The sequence below is a fragment of the Populus trichocarpa genome, chromosome 8 (genome assembly GCF_000002775.5).
Source record: "Populus trichocarpa isolate Nisqually-1 chromosome 8, P.trichocarpa_v4.1, whole genome shotgun sequence".
Lineage (NCBI taxonomy): Eukaryota > Viridiplantae > Streptophyta > Magnoliopsida > Malpighiales > Salicaceae > Populus > Populus trichocarpa.
In genome coordinates this window covers 1,179,826-1,202,617 of record NC_037292.2, presented here as the reverse complement: position 1 = coordinate 1,202,617, position 22,792 = coordinate 1,179,826, and the positions used below count along the sequence as shown (strand labels likewise).

At 33.8% G+C, this 22,792-nt stretch overlaps 3 protein-coding genes across 8 annotated transcripts in view; all 3 read right to left on the bottom strand.

Annotated features, from left to right (window-relative positions):
- Positions 1-342: 342 nt before the first annotated feature.
- Positions 343-2,055, bottom strand: LOC7494892 (copper transport protein ATX1). The gene is made up of 3 exons (XM_002310997.4): positions 1,887-2,055; positions 1,235-1,310; positions 343-700 (listed from the first exon to the last, which is right to left on the bottom strand). The coding sequence occupies exons 1-3, from the start codon at positions 1,893-1,895 to the stop codon at positions 531-533; spliced, it is 255 nt and encodes an 84-aa protein (XP_002311033.2). The 5' UTR covers positions 1,896-2,055; the 3' UTR covers positions 343-530.
- Positions 2,056-3,451: 1,396 nt separating this feature from the next.
- LOC7494891 (uncharacterized) lies at positions 3,452-20,871 on the bottom strand. Of its 6 annotated transcripts, none has more exons than XM_052455134.1 (8): positions 14,906-15,157; positions 6,884-6,976; positions 6,298-6,786; positions 5,549-5,701; positions 4,868-4,963; positions 4,705-4,752; positions 4,176-4,606; positions 3,452-4,090 (listed from the first exon to the last, which is right to left on the bottom strand). In XM_052455134.1, the coding sequence occupies exons 2-8, from the start codon at positions 6,966-6,968 to the stop codon at positions 3,482-3,484; spliced, it is 1,911 nt and encodes a 636-aa protein (XP_052311094.1). In that variant the 5' UTR covers positions 6,969-6,976; positions 14,906-15,157; the 3' UTR covers positions 3,452-3,481. The 6 variants fall into 6 exon arrangements, with proteins under 6 accessions (XP_052311094.1, XP_052311093.1, XP_024463389.1 ...); XM_052455133.1 differs by having other exon boundaries at positions 6,878-6,976; positions 14,906-15,155; XM_024607621.2 differs by lacking the exon at positions 14,906-15,157 and adding an exon at positions 7,523-7,738 and having other exon boundaries at positions 6,878-7,025.
- Positions 11,143-22,792, bottom strand: part of LOC7494881 (uncharacterized) — a 45,586-nt gene continuing 33,936 nt past the window's right edge. Inside the window, exons 2-7 of the mRNA XM_052455124.1 lie at positions 19,694-20,182; positions 19,140-19,295; positions 12,870-12,965; positions 12,465-12,512; positions 11,951-12,381; positions 11,143-11,781 (exon numbers count right to left, since the gene is read on the bottom strand). Of these exons, the coding sequence (XP_052311084.1) occupies positions 11,173-11,781; positions 11,951-12,381; positions 12,465-12,512; positions 12,870-12,965; positions 19,140-19,295; positions 19,694-20,182 (1,829 nt within the window). The 3' untranslated portion in view covers positions 11,143-11,172. The remainder of the gene's footprint in view (positions 11,782-11,950; positions 12,382-12,464; positions 12,513-12,869; positions 12,966-19,139; positions 19,296-19,693; positions 20,183-22,792) is intronic.

The following is a 22,792-nucleotide window of genomic DNA, read 5'->3' as shown; positions in this document are numbered from 1 at the left end:
CAACCTCAGAAGAGACATCTCCAAGCTATCCCGTGGGGTAGGTGCTTGTGTCCGCATCTGGGTGAGACACGTTGATTATTTTAGCATAAACAGCCCTGCCCTCATGCTTGTAGTAATAAACAGCCTTGCCCTCATGCTGTACATGTCAAGCTTTTGAACAGACTGTATTATCTTTTAAGATAAATCTATGGTTTGATACAATGATGGAGAACACAAGTTACAACAAATCTGAAATTGAAATCCCAGACACTGAAAGTGGTTCAAAGGCCTGAGAAATCATATCTTGCCAAGAACTTGATGATCTATATCTTCGAAGAGGAGTGTCATGAATTACGCGATCAATAGAGAAAGACAACAAGATGAGATTTTCTATATCATATCCTTATGAATGTACCCCAGAAATTATTATAGCTTACATCCAAGTACAAGCGAGCTCGATATCGACAATCCACATTTTAATCATAGTAAGTTCAATAAACTATTACCTAATAAAACAAACTTTCACAAAGTAAATGCTGGTATCAGCAACATTATGCAGCAGCCAAAGTTTCTGCAGTAGCAGGTTCAGCTGGTGCTTCTGCTTCCCAGAAGGTAGTCTTCTTCCCGGTCTTAGAGACAGTCTGAAGAACAGCATCTGGCTGCACATTTCCTTTCACTGTGACTTTTTGCTCCTTCAAATCAATGTCATATGATTCCACACCTGAAAAATGTTCCAGGAGAGACACAAGATATTATCATCTATTACAACAACTATGATGAACTGAGGGCCCCAGCTACATCTGAAAATAATACTTGCCAGTGGAATTTCCAACCAGATTAGATAACAATCCAAACCATTTCATTGTTTTCTCTTTTTTCATAGATGAAGAGTAACGATGTGAAAATTGCTTTGTAACGCACAATAAGAAGATAAAAGTAAATTTCACTTCTTCACAAAATGCAAATGCTTCAAAAACCTCACCATACCAGCTAATCTACTTGCAAAGATGCAAAATTCTATAACCAATCTCGCGCCAGTTCATTATCAAATAGACCACGAAAAGGATTTACACCGTGCCCAAAAATTCCTGAAATAGAACCTTAGCAGCATGCTTCCAGGAGCTAAGATTGAAAACTCAATAAATCCAATCTAAAATGTTTTGTCCATTCAATTTTGTGTGTGTTGAGCGAGAAAGACAACACAATCAGCAAAGTTCCAGAGACTAAAAGATCAATTGCAAGGACAGAAACAAACCTTCCATTTTTCCCAAAACCCTTTTCACAGCCCCAACACAACCTCCACATGACATGCCAACCTTGAGGACAACAGTCTGCAATTTAACAAAATTGAAAACCATTAGACATGCAAAAATCAGCAATAACCACAATGTAATGTCATCAAAAAAAAAAAAAGGGGCAGGCAGTAAAGCAAATAAAATCTCCAAAAACAGGTTAAAACATCAGTTAACATGTAACCCTAAAAAAATTTCTAACTCACAACAGTAACGCAAAGAAAGAAGTCAACCTTCGTATCGCCTTTATCCTACAATTTCCATTCAACTAAAACCAGACATATTCTAGGTTCCTAGACAACAAAGCAGCAATCTTTTTCCCTCAAGATTAAATTTTACAACTTCAACAACTTGCTTTAAACTACAAATTCAGGCTTAACTATACAAATTACATCAAAAGCTCCCTAAGATCCCCAAACAAAATAAAAATTAACAAAAACCCAGAAATCCCAGAAAAGATTTGAACTTGAAATCCAACATATCCACCCAAATTCAGCCAAAATTCATAGACGTCCCAAAACAAGTCAAAACAACAGGAACATAGTATTAACAAACAATAAAAATACAAACTTTGCCCCAAAAAAAGAAGAATCAAGAAATGAAGATTTAGGGTACCTGAGACATGGTTATTACGTTGTTGTTACAGAACAGAACAAGAAACAAGGAATCGAGAAGACAGAGAGAAGACTTCGAGTTTGGTGTTGATTATATGAGGTGATGTTCTCTGTATCCCTCAAGGTGGTGAATTTATAGACTTTTTTATGCGTGTGAATGTGATGATAAGTTTTGTGTGGGTCCCAGATCTTGTTAGCTATGACTTCCTGTTTTGTTAAGTTTTCTTTCGCTCTCTCTCTTTTTTTTTGTTTTTTCTTTCCTTTGAAAATTCATTTGAGTTTTCGATTTCAATGTCATTTTTCAGTTAAGAGCTATTTTTTTAGGTTAGTTATAAGTTTTTCATGCGCCAATTATTCTATATATATATATATATATATTAATTAATTAATTACTTCAAAAAACAACATTCTCAGACTCTAAATCTATTATAAAATATTTATTTATAATTTATAATTTTTTTTATAAATTCACACTAAGTTAAAATCATCTATTTATATTTTAATATTATCTTTTAATATTAATTTTTCTAAGAAAATAGATTATTAATATCTATTCATCGTTTAACCAGTTCCATATCTCGATTTGAGAATTTCCAGCATATCAAAAGAAAAATCTACATCCTAACATATCAATCCTAAAATTGGAGGAATATTTGTGCTGTTACCCTGACCGAGCTTCAAGAAAGAAATGAAAAAAAGAACAAATAAATAGAAATTTAAAACTTTTAAATGAAGCCACGCCTTTTTGTGGGGTATCCATGGATTCTTTTTCAAGCCATGGCAGGACAAACTTTTGACCACCAAGATAGGTAGTACACAGCAGCCTGGTTGCAGTGTCAGAACCCAATTACCAAATGCCATTCAAGTCTTCTAGAGATGTTCAATCTTGTGGGCCTCTTCTATTTTTTGCAATTCGGCTTTCACTTTTCTACGCCAAACATGGAGTTTGAGTCTTATTTGTGCATTGAAATGGTAAGAACTAAATTTCAATCTTCCTTCTTGTATTCCATAAACCATGACTACATTTAATAACAAAAGAAGGAATTAAGAACAGAGATGGGCGTCTGTATATACATGACCTCATCTTCATTGTTTGACAGGTCATTTTCATAATTTTTCTAAAGTATTTTTTTATTTGAAAATATATTATATATAAGTATAAATGATCCACTTAAAATCTAAATTAAAAATAAATAGATAAATTTTTATAAAAAATTTGATCCATACTAAAATATTTATTTTTAATTTAACATTCGAATATTTCAAGAGATTTCGCATATGTGATAGCATAAAAAGTAGATTACGATTTCAACATTAATTACAAGCCTGATAATTAAAACGAAAAAAATAACATTGTAGAAAGAATAATGCAATCTGGGAGAGAGGAAACGATACAACACAATAAAAATGCGTTTTGTTATAATTATTCTCTGTAATTTGTAACTCTAATGCAATGGTAATCGTGTAATTGTTCAAAGAGATTATGGTTGAATTCGCCCAGCTTTTCTGCTATAATTTTAATAATAATTTAGGCTAAAACACGCAAGAGATAAAAGGATCTAAATCTTACACGAAGAATTACATACATTTCATTAATCAGTACCAACGTTTCAATTTTTTGTTGAAGATTCCCGGTCCATATGTGGATACAAAAATCTCCACTAGGAGGGGAAATTGCAACATCATGAAAAAAGTTACAGGGATACATGCGACCAAGACAATCGGAATTATAATTTGCAATTTCCCATCCACAATAATCATAAGAGCAGCACAGAAGGTTACCATCATGGTTGCAATGGAGAAGAAAAGCGTGGAAAGGCCGATAATTAACTTGGTGGGCAAGGATTTAAGGAAATCTTCCTCTGCGTATCGCGACGTAAGAATTCCTAAGAACATCAACACTGATGTTGATGAAGAAAACAGAGAGATTGCATCCGATACTATAAAAACTGTAAAAGATTCCTTGTCTTTAAAAATCGGATAGCCACTCTCTTGAACGTAGCCGCCGGGAACAGTGAATGCAGCAGTAAACATAATTGTAATGATGAGAGCACCCACAACAGTGCATGAAGTTGCCGTTGCTTTCATCCATTCCTCTCCTTTCAGTAACAAGTCCGCATGGTCACTTGTGAATAATTCCCTGGCTATCTGACCCTTTACATTAGCAAAATCCTTGTCTGTAGGATTTATAATACTTTCCACTTCCTGCATTAAGGATTTTTTTTATTTATCAACGCTCTATCAATCTTTTTTGTTTTTAAGAAAAAGATGTTAGGTTTGGAAAGCTCACCTTGTACCATTGTAGTTCTCTTTGCATCTGTAGAGCTGCACCAGAGATCCGAGATAGTTGAGAAGGAGGTGACAGTTTTGCTGCCAAATGTAACATTGTATTTCCTGAGCTATCTATAAGGGAAACAAATCCTGATCTGGTTGCTTCCAGTCCATAGAAAAGGCTGACCACCTTTTCTTGTCGATTTGCAATCGAGGACATAAATAGGGTTCTCGAGTTGTCATCTGTACAGATCATTACATGAGGACAAGCTTTGATCATCTCCATAATAAACTCAAGCGTGCCATTCTTTACTGCACTGTGGAATGCTGGATGTACAGATGCCTTGAGCTGTTCCTCGTAATCCAGAGAAGATATATGCTCACACATACACCGTAGGATTTTATCCGAATAAATGTGGATCTTCTTTAAATCATACATTTGCTTGATTCCTAGATCAACAATATTTAAATAGTTATCAAATAAAACCATGATAATGGTGATAGAAATTAAGAGAAGTAGGATATAGATGAGTGTATATATCGCTTACCTAAGAACGTGAAGAGATTTTTTGCAAACACACGCAATTGACTTAACACTGAAAAGTTAAGAAGAAAAAAAACAGAGAAATTATCACAAGTATTGCATATGGCTCATGTTTGCACCACCCCACACAGGAGAGTGGACAAAAACACACAGATCTGTGCAAATACCTTGAAGGACAATGTTCTTCGACTCCCTTAGTCTCTGAGCAGGCACATAGATACGAACCGTATCATTAGTTGCAACGATTGGTTTTGACCAAATACCTGTCATGTTCTTAGAATTAAGTCAGTTTTAATAATACGACTTATAAAAAAATATTTATTATTTTAAATCATAATTGAATTTTTTTTATAGACAATTTATAAAAAAAAAAGTTCAGATTGGTTGCTGTCATGATAAGTAATAGTTATTTTTTATATTAGAAATAACTTTTTATTATTTTTTATCTTGATGAAAATAACTTAAAAGTAATTCCCATGAAGAATAAATTTAGTATAAGTTGAAATTCACAAGTTAAAATTCCAAACTTTTGATTACATCGAAGTTTTGGCTCAGTTTTATAACCAATTTTTTATTTAAATAATTTTTTTTAACTAAATATATTTTTAACTTCTATATGAATCAAAAGTTAAAAAAAACCAAAGAACTCATATCAATTTACAAAAACCATATAAAATAAAACCTTGTTTACTTTCTTTCTCTGTTTTTCTTTCTTTCTTGAATGTATATAAATTACTGTGAGATAGCTTCTAAGAACACATAAAATATTATACGGTCGACGTTAAATAGATTTCAAGAGGAAATGAAGAGAAAAGCGAGGAGTAAAAATTGAAGAAAAAGATACTAACATGAAAAGATGAATTGCTGCCAAAACGCAGGTTGACTTGCACTTGGAAATATTTGAGGCGAGGTAGACAAACGAATCAAAGCATTCGACTTCAGAACATCATCCGTTTTAGTAGCCATATGCGGGAAGCGATGCAGAAAATCAAACACAATATCTGGCGTTGCAATATTCAAAAGAAACAGCACAAGAAGGAACAAGAAAGATGAGGTTTAATTTTGAAATGTTAACAAATTAATTTAAAAGTCATTTTGTTTCATATGAAGCCATCTGAAATCAACCTCTCTCTCATTTTTGTTTATGAACAGCTAATTTCTATGTACCATCAGGTGTAAATTTCTCACACAAAAAGTGGATAATCCCTCAATAACTAACGTGAAGTCTCTCACATATGCTTGCATGAGAAAATCTATTATAAGAAGAAAAGAAAAAAAAGGGAGGAATTGAGAGTAAATTACAAGCTAGTCCCTATAGTTTAGAGATATTAGCCAATCAGTCCCTTTAGTGTAAAACATTATTCAACAATCCCTTGACCAACATTGACCATTCTCAATTTATTACTTTTTTAAGCCATAAACAGATTTTAAGATTCATGTAATCTTTAAAACCATAATGATTGATTAGTTTTATTAAATTACAGGAAATAAATAATAATTTACCAGGGGAAATAAAGAAAGGGAAGACTTACGAACAGAGCATGAATAAAAAAGAGATAAGAATGAAGATAAGTAATCAGGGGGTAAAGTCTCTTACCGAGCATTTGAGCACCAATAGCACATTGAAGGAAATAAGATCCATGGTGGCCATTGCCTTGACAAAGAAATTCAAATGGAGTGACAGAGTATAGATAAAGAGCCATATCCTTACAGTTGCTTATACATGCCTGAACCAGTGGGATCTTTTTTTGTGCATTTACAAAGGTAACCAAGTGTTTGTTCTTTCTCACCAAACATTCTGCCATCTTTCTTTTTCCAACAAAGGCAGCACTAGAAAGACCTGTGTTGCCTTGATTATCTTGTATTTCCAATTCTTCTACAGACATCAACTTCACTAACTCCTCCACAACTCTCAGATGTCCAGAAAAAGCTGCTACATGAAGGGCTGTTCCACCATAGGGTTTAATCATGGCCTTTCTTGCATTTGGGTATCGGATAAGATAGGTTTTTATGGCATCCCAGTCTCCATTATGGGCATACTTGTACAGGGTTAGCAAGGGACCATTCATTTCATTGCTCACCGCTCCTGCCAAGGTTTTTATTCTCTCCCGTGTTAACATCAAGAGGTCGAAGTGGTTGGAAATCTAACAGAGGAAGAGAATGAGGTCAAGGTATACCTGAACCTTGTGATGACTGTGACGACTCTGCTTCAACAAATTGCTCTTCGTGGCTTGGTGAATGTTGTTGTTGCAAATTGTTTGTCGTCATGTTAGAATCTGTGTACAATGTGGGGGTAAGGATCTGAGAAACCAGTGATGCCAAGATCTACCGAGCCAATGGAAAACCATAAGCAAACCATCAATTTTCTTGGTTCTTAAGATTAAAAAAAATAATAATTAATTGATGGCAAACCACAAGCAAACCATAAACGGAGCTGCTCTGCACCTTGAAAAAGCAGTAATATCTGCCCTAACTTTTTCAGTACAAAATTGACGGGTTACATAACTGGATCACGTTAGAGTGTATTTCATGATGTAGTTCTGGAAGTACTTTTCTACCGATGAAGTATGAAAATGGTGTTTTCTGCGTTCTATCACATCATTTTCAATAAATAAGTAAATAGTTGATGCACTGATATTTCCATTATTTCTAAGTGGTAAGATCTTCATGCTATGCAAATCTTCTTTAGGGCTTCGAATTTGCTTCATGCAACTCACACTGCATTATCAAAGAGTGGGGAAAAACTGGAAAGCCAAGAACCAAGATATCATCGGATGAAAGCCAGAGAACAGAGCAACAACAAGACCCAATGAAATACTTACATGGTGTGGTAGCAGTTCACAGAGACAGAGCCACTTATAATTCCCTTACTTCTCTCTCCCAAGCTTGACCAGACTGCTGAGGATGTCTTGGTGATGGCAAGAACTAGAGTGAAGGTATGTTTTTGTTCTTGCTATGGTGCTCCTTACAGTCCGGAACAAAGACTATCAACTGTCCAGCACTCGCAGCCTTCCATCTCACCTCGGTGTCATCCATAAATGCCCTACCTGATATTCAACATTAAGGTCAAAGGGCATCTACGGATGGGTGACACCTGGAAATGCGATCCGATAAAGTATTTAATTATTATAAATGCCCCAGATTTTAGTTTTTTTTTTTAATAATTAGCACACTAAATCAAAAATATTAATAAAAGCACAATTTTTTAAAAATTAACGAAACGTTACAGCCCCTTTCTCTCTGAAAACTGATGAAATATTACACTAAATTATGGATTGATTGAATATAGTTAAATTAAGTACGAATTTATATATGTAATTAGGATTGATTTTATATACTATATAGAAAAAATAAAATTATTTGCAATAAAGGTCCAATCAATTTTGCTGCCAAATGAAGCATTGTATCTCGTGAGCTATCCACAAAGGTCAAGAACGAATCATGCTCTGCTTGCTTCAAGTCCTAGAAAAGGCTGCACACTTTTTCTTGCCGACATGACTGTTTGCAAACACGGTTTTTTAAAAATTTTGAATTTTTTTTTAAAATTAATATTAGTTAAATGTTTTTAAATATTTTGATGTGATAAAAATAATTTTTAAAAAATTAAAAAATATTAATTTAATATATTTGTAAATAAAAAATCTTAAAAAAAAAGCTGTAACCACCCTTCGAATATTCTAATGATATAAAGGACATAAATAGGTTTCTTACATCTACACCAATCATTGCATGACGACAAGCTGTAATCACATGAATAACAAGCTCAACGATGCCATTCTTTAGTGCCTAGTGGACATCTGCCCCTCTGTCTAATTTGATCCGAATAAATGCGGATCTTCTATGTGATCTACGATACATGTTCTAATGTAGAAATAATATAACTAGCCGAAATCTAGCACACAACATGTCATCGTTCCACCAACTTTTTTTAAAAATTAAGGGTCCTTGTGCCCGGGTCTACTCTTGCAGGCCGGCGCTCTTACGCTCTTCTAATGGGTTAATTAACTAGCCTGACTAAGCCCGACAATACCTAGATTATTTTTTTTAATTAATATTGTTTTTATATTTTTTAATTAATTTTTAAATTTATATTTTAATTAACACAATTATATATGATTTTTTAAACTTATTTAACCCTTTTTTTTAGTAGCAATTACTTTTTAATTATATTATATGTATTTAAGTTTTAAGAGATTATTTATATTTGTTTTTCATTTTATATAGATTAAATATATTTTTTAGAATAAAAATATTTATTTTAGGATAATATATCTAATATGTGCAGTCATTCATATCATTTTTTTCCTTTTTTTTATACAATTAATTTTATGTGTGTCGTCTTCTATTATTATTTGATTTAATAAAAAAATTAATTTCAATAAAAAAAATTTATTATACACAAACGGTTAAATAACATGTGTTGTAATATTCAATATTTTGATCTACATATATTTTTTAATTTTTTAATTATAATTTTATTTATTGTTAATAATTTTATTTATTTACACAATTAATTCTTGATTTATTTAATTAGACACGTGCATAAAATATTTTAAAATATTTTTATGAAAAAAAACATGTTAAAAAGGTATACATGTTCTATTTTCTTATTGGTAAAAAATAATATCCGATCGAGAAGGGGTTAAATGACTTTTTTTCTCTCTCTAAAGTATATAAATAATGATGTGATAATCTCCAACATATAGAACATTATACGTTTTGAATACAGGAAATGAAGAGAAATTTGAGGAGGAAAAATGGAAGGAAGAGACACTAACATGAATAAAATCCATTGCTGCCAAGATGCAAGTCGACCGTCACTGGGAAATATTCGAGGCAGGAGAGACAAACCAAACAAAGCGTCCGACTTCAGAACTTCATCCAATGTCGTAGCCAAATTTGGGAAGCGATGCAGAAATCAAAGCAATATCTGGTATTGCAATAGCCAAAAGAAAAGGCACAATAAGCAACAAAAAAGATGAGGTTTTAGTGTCTTTGAGCACCAATTTACAAAAGATGAGGAATTAAAGAAAGGAAAGGCTTATGAACAAAACATGAAAAAGAAGAAGTAATACTCGCTCTAACCTCTTCAATACAAGATCGATGGGTTACTTAACTGGATCACATTTTTTTTTTTTTTTGAATTCGAGGAAACCCTACCCTTCGGAAAGCGCACTTTGTGAATCCAGATGAGCGAGTAAAACTCCGGTAGTCCCAGGCTCTTACAAGAGGTGCGCGCCCTACCTCAAACTCGAGACCTGCTATGCATATCTCAAGCTCTTTGCCATCACGTTACGCTCATTGGGGATCTTAATGTGGTTTTGGAAGTATTTTTCTACCGATACCGTTTAAAATTGGTGTTTTTTGCGTTCTATTCCATCATTTTCAATAAATAAGTAAATAATCGATGCACGAATATTTTCATTATTTTCATTTAGTGCTAAGATCTTTATGCTCTGTAAATTTTTTTCAGGGCATTGAACTTACTTCACGCAACTCATTGCATTGTTAAAGAGTGGGGGAAAAAATGGAAAGCCAAGAACCAAGATATCATTGAATGAAAGCTAGAAAATATAGCAACAAGAAGACCCCATGAAATACTTGCATGGTGTGGTGGCAGTTCATGTACAGAGCAACAATCTAGATCAAGCTGCTTCTTCCTTTCCCTTCTGTCGGGAATTTTCCACGAATCATCTAGAATGGGCTTGAAAATGCCCCATGCTGGTCGATGTTCCAGCTTGATGCCAGCAAAATTAACAATGGCTGGGTTAATGTATAGAATGCCTTAGTCGCCCTCCATGCAAGGAGGTATTTGTTTATTATTAGAGGAGGTGCCCTCTGTACCTCTTTCTGATAGAAATCTAAATTTTTTTGATAAAACTAGAGAGTAGTTTTTATTAAGAAAACTGTAAAAAGCGAAGACATCATGCATGTGTCCTAGGCCAAGCAAAACGCTAGTCCCAAGTGCCTTCAAGGCTTTTGATGATCAAGAAGCTGTTCTAGCAGACACCAATGCTGCTTGCGCCTGTTGTTGAGCCTCCAAACACCTTTAGCCCTTTCAATTTCTTTTGAAACATAACTAAGACTACAGATAATTTTAATGAAAATCATGCCCGTGCTGTTTCTTCTCTTAAAATGATAGCACGACTCTGGCAGGACTCATTCAGAACGAATATACTCAATGGCCTGAAATTAATAAGCATGCACATGAAGGGAATTGGGTTGCCACGAAAAGATTTCTTAACCATCCTCCGGATGCAATAAATGCGAAAACTACTCCTTTTGGTGGAACAGCTCTTCATGTGAAGACTTCAGCCCGAAATGCAGAGGTTGTAGAAAAGATTGCAGTATTAATGTCACCCAAAGACTTGGAAATAGAAGATAATTGTGGTTGCACAGCTATGGAAGTAATCGCAAAGATGGCCAAATGCACGATCAGAGAGAACGAAGGAAATGGTTAACCTTTCATTAATCAGTACCAACGTTTCATGTTTCTGTTGAAGATTCCTGGTCCATATGTGGATACAAAAATCTCCACTAGCAGGGGAAATTGCAGCAACATGAAAAAAGTTACAGGGATAGTAGCAAGCAGTACAATTGGAATTATAATTTTCAATCTCCCATCCAACATAATTATAAGAGCAGCACAGAAGGTTACCATCATGGTTGCAATGGAGAAGAAAAGCGTGGAAAGGCCGATAATTAACTTCTTGGGCAAGGATTTAAGGAAATCTTTCTCTGCGTATCGCGACGTAAGAATTCCTAAGAACATCAACACTGATGTTGATGAAGAAAAGAGAGAGAGTGCATCCGCTACTATAAAAACTGTAAAAGATTTCTCATCTTTTAAAACAGGATAGCCGGTCTCCTGAACGTTGCCGCCGGGAACAGTAAATGCGACAGTAAACATAATTGTAATGATGAGAGCACCCACAACTGTACAAGAAGTTGCTGCTTCTTTCATCCATTGCTCTCCTTTCACTACCAAGTCCTTATGGTCAGACGTAAATAATTCCCTGGCTGTCTGAGTGTTCGCATTAAGATTTTCCTTAAGTACAGGATTCATAATGCTTTCCACTTCCTGCATTAAGATTTTTGAATTCGAGTGAAATTAATTCTTTTTGGATAACAATGAAAATGTGTAAATGGGTAGCCTAAATTCAAATCAATTAGGTCTTAATCAGTTCTAAATTATCTTTGATCAAGGTTCAATCAATTTTTTTTAAAGATGTTGAGTGTAGAAAGCTCACCTTGTACCATTGTAGTTCTCTTTGCATCTGTAGAGCTGCACCAGAGATCCGAGCTAGTTGAGAAGGAGGTGACAGTTTTGCTGCCAAATGTAGCAATGTATTTCCAGATCTATCTACGAGGGAAACAATTCCTGCTCTTTCTGCTTCCAGTCCATAGAAAAGGCTGAACACTTTTTCTTGCCGGTTTGCAATCGAGGACATAAATAGGTTCCTTGAGTTGTCATCTCCACTAATCATTAAATGAGGACAAGCTTTAATCACCTCAGTAATAAACTCAACCATGCCATTCTTTACAGCATTGTGGAATGCTCCATGTACATCTGCCTGGCGGTGTCCCTCATAATCCAGAGTTGATATATACTCACACATACACCGTAGAATTTTTTCTGAATACATGTGGATCTTCTTCAAATCATATATTTGCTTGATTCCTGGATCAACCATTAAAGAGTGATCAGATAAAACCATGATAATGATGATAGAAATCAAGAGATGTCAGATATATTTTGCTTACCTAAGAATGCGAGGAGATTTATTGCAAACCCACGCAATTTGCTTGACACTGAAACGTTGGACAAAAACAAATTAGAGAAACTATCACAAGCAGCATATATGTATACTAATCAAACTTGCATGTATTAAGTTTTCAATGTAATGATAATTGCTCCCGTAACTAAAGGTTTTGTACTTTAACTAAAGCTAAATTTATAAAAATATATATATGAGATTTATCGGATTTGGGATTGAATAAATGATCGGATACTAGGATTAGGGTTCAAAAAAGTTTATATTTTTGGAAAATAGAAATAAATATATCAAGAAACCGTCCAATTGGACTCCTATACATATGTCCTGTGCTTGCCATACCCCTTTAAAGGAGAGGGAGCAAAAACAGAGAGCGATTTGTGCAAATACGTACCTTGGAGGATAATGTTCTTCGACTCACTTAGGCTTTGATCAGGCATACTAATACGAACATTGTCATCAGTTGTAGCAATTGATTGCTTGGGAATACCTGCCATCATTTTAGAATCAAGTCAATCTTAGTAAATATATATAACTTGAAGTTTACCTAACATGACTTATGAAAAAAATGATTTTAACATGAATCATAATTAATTAAAAAGTTGTTTTTTTTATAGATCATTTATAAAAAAAATAAGTTCAAATAACTTTATTTTAGAAATATGTTTGATAAAAATAATTTAAAGTAATTCTTTTAAGGAATAGATATATTATAAGTTGAAATTCATAAATTAAAGATTAATTTTTTCCTAAACTTTAGATGACATTAAAATTTTGACTCATTTTTGTAATAAATTTTGATTTAAACCAAAAATCATTTCTAACTAAATATATTTACAATTTTTCTATGGGTAAAAAATTAAAAAATAATTTATATCAATTTATAAAAATTATATCAAATAGAACCTTCCGCTTTTCTTTCTTTGTGACGGTGTGATAATCTCCAAAAACATATAGAACATTATACGTAAAAAATATTGGCAGAGGAAATGAAGAGAAATGGGAGGAGGAAAAATCGAAGGAAGAGATACTAACATGAATAGATCCATTGCTGCCACAATGCAAGTCGATCTTCACTTGGAAATGTTTCAGGCATGTCAGACAAATAACTCAAACCTTTCGACTTCAGAACTAATTCATCCGTTCTAGTAGCAAAATGTGGGCAGCGATACAGAAAATCGAGAGCAATATCTGGTATTGCAATAGCAAAAAGAAACAGCATAAGAAGCAACAAGAAAGATGGGGTTTTAGTGTTTTGAAATGTTAATAAATTACAAGTCATTTTGTTTCGTATCAATTTATTATTGCCTTCTTTTCCCATCTTACCTGATTTTCCTTCCCTTTTCTATTATTTAAAAAGAAGAAGAAATAATTAATTAAAAAATCACATGAAACTGACAAAATGATTTGAAGTTAAAAACAAAAGGATTATTCATATATTTCTTAAAAACCATAATTTTTAATGAATTATTTTTATTAAATTACAGGAAATAAATAATAATTTACTCGAAAGGGTAAATTTATGAAAAAACATGAAAAAAAAAAGACAAAAAAGGGAAAATAAGTAATTAATGGGTAAAGTCTCTTACCAAGCAGTTGAGTAGCAATAGCATTTTTTAGGAAGCGAGATCCATAGTCGAGATTGCCTCTACAAAGAAATTCAATTGGAGTAACAGAGTATAGATAAAGAGCCATATCCTTGTGACTTCCTATACATGCCTCAACAAGTGAGATCCTTCCATCTTCATTTACGAAGGTAACCAAGAAACTTGGATTTACTGATCGTTATCAGACATTTAAGGTAAGAGACTGGTTATGACTTGAGAAACTATTAGCATCCCTAGCGCACCTTATCTGAGATAAGCTGCTTTGCGGTTTGATGTGATTTAAAAATTTAAAATATTAATTAAATTTTTAAGGTTTTAATAAATCAGTTATTAAATCTTATAATAGATATAAAAACGTATTTTTACATTTTAACAGGAAAACACAACGTGATTTTATTTATCCTTGAGATATTTAACTATATTTAAATTAAACAGTTAATTCTTTTTATTTTTTTTTATTTTTATAATTCAATAACATAAATAAAAAAAATACACACATATCACTGTTTTTTTTACTGTAATATACACAGACACACCCATAACTAAATATTACAAAATAATCAATGTTCAGAACAATCCAAATAACAAATTTAACAATTTAAATTTACAAAAAAAAAACCCTAAAGATAGAATCAAGAACAGTGTTGGAATCATCCAAGTCACGGAAATAGTGCTGGGAGATTTTCTGGGCAACTTTTATGATTTCATAACAGCAGCGGTGCGTCTCCTCTGCGCGCCCCCGCCGCTGGCAACCCATGCGCTGCTGCTACTGTTGGAACGTGGGCCATTGAATCTGAAGCCCCACGGTCAATGAAATACTTACATGGTGTGGTAGCAGTTCACAGAGACAGAGCCTCTTATAATTCCCTTACTTCTCTCTCCCAAGCTTGACCAGACTGCTGAGTATGTCTGGGCGATGGCAAGAAATTGAGGGAAGGTATGTTGGTGTTCTTGCTATGGTGCTCCCTCCAGTCCGGAACAAAGACTATCAAGCGTCCAGCACTCTCAGCCTTTCATTTCACCTCGGTGTCATCCATAAATGCCCTATACCTGATATTCAACATTAAGGTCAAACGGCATCTACGGATGGGTGACAACTGGAAATGCGATCCGATGAAGTATTTAATTATTATAAATGCCCCAGATTTTAGTTTTTTTTTAAATAATTAGCACACTAAATAAAAAATATTAATAAAAGCACAATTTTTTAAAAATTAACGAAACAGTACAGCTTGTGGATTTTCGCGCGATTGTGATATGTTTTTTTCTCCCTGCAGTTACAGCCCCTTTCTCTCTGAAGACTGATGAAATATTACACTAAATTATGGATTGATTGAATATAGTTAAATTAAGTACGAATTTATATATGTAATTAGGATTGATTTCATATGCTATATAGAAAAAATAAAATTATTTGCAATAAAGGTCCAATCAATTTTGCTGCCAAATGAAGCATTGTATCTCGTGAGCTATCCACAAAGGTAAAGAACGAATTATGCTCTGCTTGCTTCAAGTCCATAGAAAAGGCTGAACACTTTTTCTTGCCGACATGACTGTTTGCGAACACAGTTTTTTTAAAATTTTGAAATTAATATTATTTAAATGTTTTTAAATATTTTGATGTATTAGTAATAAAAATAATTTTTAAAAAATTAAAAAATATTAATTTAATATATTTGTAAATAAAAAATCTTAAAAAAAAGCTGTAACCACCCTTCGAATATTCTAATGATATAAAGGACATAAATAGGTTTCTTGCATCTACACCAATCATTGCATGACGACAAGCTGTAATCACATGAATAACAAGCTCAACGATGCCATTCTTTAGTGCCTAGTGGACATCTGCCCCTCTGTCTAATTTGATCCGAATAAATGCGGATCTTCTATGTGATCTACGATACATACATGTTCTAATGTAGAAATAATATAACTTGTTTTTCTGGCCGAAATCTAGATGATTCCATACAACATGTCATCGTTCCACTAACTTTTTTTTTAAAATTAGGGTCCTTGTGCACGGGTCTATTTTTACATGCCAGCGCAAGATATGCACGCCTTCATTCGAACTCAAGTCATTTATAAAAGATGAGGTTTTAGTGTCTTCGAGCACTAATTTACAAAAGATGAGGGATTAAAGAAAGGAAAGGCTTATGAACAAAACATGAAAAAGAAGTAATACTTGCTCTAACCTCTTCATTATAAAATCGATGCGTTACTTAACTGGATCGTTTTTTTTTTTTTTGAATTCGAGGAAACCTTATTTTTTGGAAAGCGCATTTTGTGGGCTCAGGTAAATAAGTAAAACCTCAGTTGTCCCGGGCTCTTACAAATTGTGCACGCCTTGACTCGAACTCAAGTCCTTTGCCATCACGCTATGTTTTTTGGGGACCTTAATGTGGTTTTGAAAGTATTTTTCTATCGATACCGCATGAAATTGATGTTATTGCGTTTTATTCCATCATTTTCAATAAATAAGTAAATAATCGATGGACGAATATTTCCATTATTTTCATTTAGTGCTAAGATCTTTATGCTCTGTGAATTTTTTTCAGGGCATTGAACTTACTTCACGCAACTCATTGCATTATTAAAGAGTGGGGGAAAAAATGGAAAGCCAAGAACCAAGATATCATTGAATGAAAGCTAGAAAATATAGCAACAAGAAGACCCCATGAAATACTTGCATGGTGTGGTGGCAGTTCATGTACAGAGCAACAATCTAGATCAAGCTGCTTCTTCCTTTCCCTTCTGTCGGGAATTTTCCACGAATCATCTAGAATGGGCTTGAAAATGCCCCATGCTGGTCGATGTTCCAGCTTGATGCCAGCAAAATTAACAATGGCTGGGTTAATGTATAGAATGCCTTAGTCGCCCTCCATGCAAGGAGGTATTTGTTTATTATTAGAGGAGGTGCCCTCTGTACCTCTTTCTGATAGAAATCTAAATTTTTTTGATAAAACTAGAGAGTAGTTTTTATTAAGAAAACTGTAAAAAGCGAAGACATCATGCATGTGTCCTAGGCCAAGCAAAACGCTAGTCCCAAGTGCCTTCAAGGCTTTTGATGATCAAGAAGCTGTTCTAGCAGACACCAATGCTGCTTGCGCCTGTTGTTGAGCCTCCAAACACCTTTAGCCCTTTCAATTTCTTTTGAAACATAACTAAGACTACAGATAATTTTAATGAAAATCATGCCCGTGCTGTTTCTTCTCTTAAAATGATAGCACGACTCTGGCAGGACTCATTCAGAACGAATATACTCAATGGCCTGAAATTAATAAGCATGCACATGAAGGGAATTGGGTTGCCACGAAAAGATTTCTTAACCATCCTCCGGATGCAATAAATGCGAAAACTACTCCTTTTGGTGGAACAGCTCTTCATGTGAAGACTTCAGCCCGAAATGCAGAGGTTGTAGAAAAGATTGCAGTATTAATGTCACCCAAAGACTTGGAAATAGAAGATAATTGTGGTTGCACAGCTATGGAAGTAATCGCAAAGATGGCCAAATGCACGATCAGAGAGAACGAAGGAAATGGTTAACCTTTCATTAATCAGTACCAACGTTTCATGTTTCTGTTGAAGATTCCTGGTCCATATGTGGATACAAAAATCTCCACTAGCAGGGGAAATTGCAGCAACATGAAAAAAGTTACAGGGATAGTAGCAAGCAGTACAATTGGAATTATAATTTTCAATCTCCCATCCAACATAATTATAAGAGCAGCACAGAAGGTTACCATCATGGTTGCAATGGAGAAGAAAAGCGTGGAAAGGCCGATAATTAAACTCAACCATGCCATTCTTTACAGCATTGTGGAATGCTCCATGTACATCTGCCTGGCGGTGTCCCTCATAATCCAGAGTTGATATAGAATTTTTTCTGAATACATGTGGATCTTCTTCAAATCATATATTTGCTTGATTCCTGGATCAACCATTAAAGAGTGATCAGATAAAACCATGATAATGATGATAGAAATCAAGAGATGTCAGATATATTTTGCTTACCTAAGAATGCGAGGAGATTTATTGCAAACCCACGCAATTTGCTTGACACTGAAACGTTGGACAAAAACAAATTAGAGAAACTATCACAAGCAGCATATATGTATACTAATCAAACTTGCATGTATTAAGTTTTCAATGTAATGATAATTGCTCCCGTAACTAAAGGTTTTGTACTTTAACTAAAGCTAAATTTATAAAAATATATATATGAGATTTATCGGATTTGGGATTGAATAAATGATCGGATACTAGGATTAGGGTTCAAAAAAGTTTATATTTTTGGAAAATAGAAATAAATATATCAAGAAACCGTCCAATTGGACTCCTATACATATGTCCTGTGCTTGCCATACCCCTTTAAAGGAGAGGGAGCAAAAACAGAGAGCGATTTGTGCAAATACGTACCTTGGAGGATAATGTTCTTCGACTCACTTAGGCTTTGATCAGGCATACTAATACGAACATTGTCATCAGTTGTAGCAATTGATTGCTTGGGAATACCTGCCATCATTTTAGAATCAAGTCAATCTTAGTAAATATATATAACTTGAAGTTTACCTAACATGACTTATGAAAAAAATGATTTTAACATGAATCATAATTAATTAAAAAGTTGTTTTTTTTATAGATCATTTATAAAAAAAATAAGTTCAAATAACTTTATTTTAGAAATATGTTTGATAAAAATAATTTAAAGTAATTCTTTTAAGGAATAGATATATTATAAGTTGAAATTCATAAATTAAAGATTAATTTTTTCCTAAACTTTAGATGACATTAAAATTTTGACTCATTTTTGTAATAAATTTTGATTTAAACCAAAAATCATTTCTAACTAAATATATTTACAATTTTTCTATGGGTAAAAAATTAAAAAATAATTTATATCAATTTATAAAAATTATATCAAATAGAACCTTCCGCTTTTCTTTCTTTGTGACGGTGTGATAATCTCCAAAAACATATAGAACATTATACGTAAAAAATATTGGCAGAGGAAATGAAGAGAAATGGGAGGAGGAAAAATCGAAGGAAGAGATACTAACATGAATAGATCCATTGCTGCCACAATGCAAGTCGATCTTCACTTGGAAATGTTTCAGGCATGTCAGACAAATAACTCAAACCTTTCGACTTCAGAACTAATTCATCCGTTCTAGTAGCAAAATGTGGGCAGCGATACAGAAAATCGAGAGCAATATCTGGTATTGCAATAGCAAAAAGAAACAGCATAAGAAGCAACAAGAAAGATGGGGTTTTAGTGTTTTGAAATGTTAATAAATTACAAGTCATTTTGTTTCGTATCAATTTATTATTGCCTTCTTTTCCCATCTTACCTGATTTTCCTTCCCTTTTCTATTATTTAAAAAGAAGAAGAAATAATTAATTAAAAAATCACATGAAACTGACAAAATGATTTGAAGTTAAAAACAAAAGGATTATTCATATATTTCTTAAAAACCATAATTTTTAATGAATTATTTTTATTAAATTACAGGAAATAAATAATAATTTACTCGAAAGGGTAAATTTATGAAAAAACATGAAAAAAAAAAGACAAAAAAGGGAAAATAAGTAATTAATGGGTAAAGTCTCTTACCAAGCAGTTGAGTAGCAATAGCATTTTTTAGGAAGCGAGATCCATAGTCGAGATTGCCTCTACAAAGAAATTCAATTGGAGTAACAGAGTATAGATAAAGAGCCATATCCTTGTGACTTCCTATACATGCCTCAACAAGTGGGATCCTTCCATCTTCATTTACGAAGGTAACCAAGTTTTTGTTCTTGCTCACCAAACATTCTGCCATCTTTCTTATTCCAACAATAGCAGCACTAGAAAGAGCCGTGTTGCCATGATTATCTTGTATTTCCAATTCTTCTTCTGACATCATCTTCACCAACTCCTCCACAACTTTCAGATGTCCAGCACAAGCTGCTACATGCAGGGCAGTTCTACCGTAAGGTTTAATCTTGGCCTTTTTCGCATTTGGGTATTGGTGAAGATAGTTTTTTGTGGCATCCCAATCTCCTTTATGAGCGTGCTTGTACAGGGCTAGCAAGGGACCATTGATTTCATAGCTCACGGACCCTGCCAAAGTTTTTATTCTCTCCTGTGTTAACATCAAGGAGTTGAAGTGATTGGAGATCTAACAAAGGGAGAGGATGAGATCATGGTATACCTGAACCTTGTGACTCATCATCTTCTGCTGGCTCTGTTTCAACAGTTTGCTCTTTGTGGCTTGGTGAATGTTGCTGCTGCAAATTGGCTAGAGCATCCCAGGCAACTTTTGCTGAAGTGATGCTCCTAATCTTGGAAAGGATGTATGGTGCACAAGAAATTTGAATTGCATGTAAAGCTGCAGCATTGTTTCTTCTCAACGCCTTAGAGTCACCTTCTTGATGATCAATAGGCTTAGAGTAAACTTCTTGATCACCTTCATGATGACCAGCAGGCTCAATAAAATCCCAAAGGTCTTGAGCTAACATATAGCTTTTCATGCAGGCACTCCAATCATCATAGTTATCATCTCTTAGGACTTCAACAACAATTGAAGATGGGGAAATGTTTGTTGTCATCATGTTAGAATCTGTGTACAATGGGGGGTAAGAATCAGAGAAACTACCGATGCCAAGATCTATTGAGCCAAAGTTTGTGGGAAGGGCTTCGACATTGGTGAGTAAAGAAATGAAGTTATGTGTTCATTGACTAATCTATGAGTATTATCAGGGTTAGACTCAGATGTGGTTTGTTCATTTTTTTTTTTTGTGGTCATTTGTTTTATTCTTTTATTAGCGTGTCAAGGTTTTATTCACCGGGGCAATTTTCTTGATTCGTAATATTAAAAAAAAAAAAAAAACCTGTCTTTAAAGGTCAACCCACGTCAAGATGCAAGAAGAGTTGATTGCATGTTGGGGGTAGTAGTGTCTATCACCACCCTTTTAAACCGTACATGAATTTAGAGGGTGGCCAGGGTGACAGTTGTTAGACTCAATCCAATAATTCACATGAGTCATTTGGTAAAGGTTATCGGACGACTTCAAATCAATTTTTTGTTTTATTAAAATAATATTTTTTTAAAAAAATTATTTCTTGTTAATTTGATAGATTTAGACTAGGTCGATGAAATAATTAAAAATTTGCTTGAGTCAACTGGAACATGTATAACATGATTTAATTAGAAATTCAGTCGGGTAAAATTTTAAATCTTAGATTTTTTTAGTTTACCCCTATAACTATGGCAAGAGATGGCCTAACCCACCAAAAATTGAGAAGTTTCCAAAATGACTCCTAGTAAAAACCTCTACGTATTTTTACAGAATCGCCAAACTCAAAAAAACAATTATGCCTACGATTTTACCTCCCACTTTGCTAAGTCTGGATCCATCCCTGCATGATCCACACATAACAGTAGAGTCCACAAGTTGTTCCACCAAAGAAGAAAGGGGTACGGGAGATGACACAGCCCATACTTTCTGTGTTCTAAATAAATACAAAATATTGCTGGAAAAGAGAATAGAAATTCCTTGCTTCCTGTCTTGAGGTCCTACCTTAGATCATCTTGTTGCATAGAAGAAAAAAAGAAAGATACAGGAAACGGACAAAAGGACAAATAAAGAGTAAAGGTTACTGTGTCCTGCACGGCTGCACTGCCCTCTTTCCATTTCAACCACAAGTTCTGAGAGTTTGTTTGAAAAATTTTAAAAAATATTTAATTTTTTTATGTATTAAAACATTTTGATATGTTAATTTTAAAAATAATTTTAAAAAAATAAAAAATATTATTTTAATGTATTTCAACATAAAAAATATTTAAAAAATAATCATAACTACATTTCCAAACGGACTGTCAAGAGCGTGTATGATAATTTAGTTTTAGATGTGTTTTTCGACTGATAAAGCATCTATTCCATCATTTTCAATAAATAAGTAAATAATTGATGCAATAATATTTCCATTATTTTTAAGTGGTAAGATCTTCATGTTACTGCAATATCGAATCCGGCATCGATATTGCTGTGATTGTATATCCTTTCACAGAAAGTGAAGCATTGAGCTTGTCCGAGAGTATGTGAACCTGACAAGGCAACTATGTCCCTTGCAGTAAGGCCTTTCTTTTGGAAGCTATCGAGAAATAAGGCTCTTCAGGCTTTCAAAGAAGGCAGGTAACTCTGCGTTGGCTAAGGTTCGACTTGCTGTAGTTGAATCTCTTCCAAGCATCACCGCGTAGGATGGGCCACCCACCTGTGACATTTTTTCCATAAGAGTCATTTCACCTCGTTGTGATCCATAAATGCACAAAGACTATCAAGTGTCCAGCACTCTCAGCCTTTCACTTCACCTAGTTGTCATCCATAAATGCCGTAACTAATAATTCAACATTTAAGGTCAAAGGACATCTACGGACGGGTGACTGCTGGAAATTATTTATTATTATTACTATAATTATAATTATAATTATAATTATAATTATAGAATGTAACTATATAAAAAATATCGTATATAAAACAAATATATAGTTATACTCTTGTGTGATAATTTTTATCATTTCTATTATATATTATCCTATACATATATATAGAAAGAGTTGGTTAACAAATAGTTTAAGCCTCCTAGTTATTCTTAACTTGGTATCAGAGCCTTCTATCGTCGAAACTCTTTTCTCCTTCTCCCGCTTTGCAACCGACCTGCTCTTTGCTT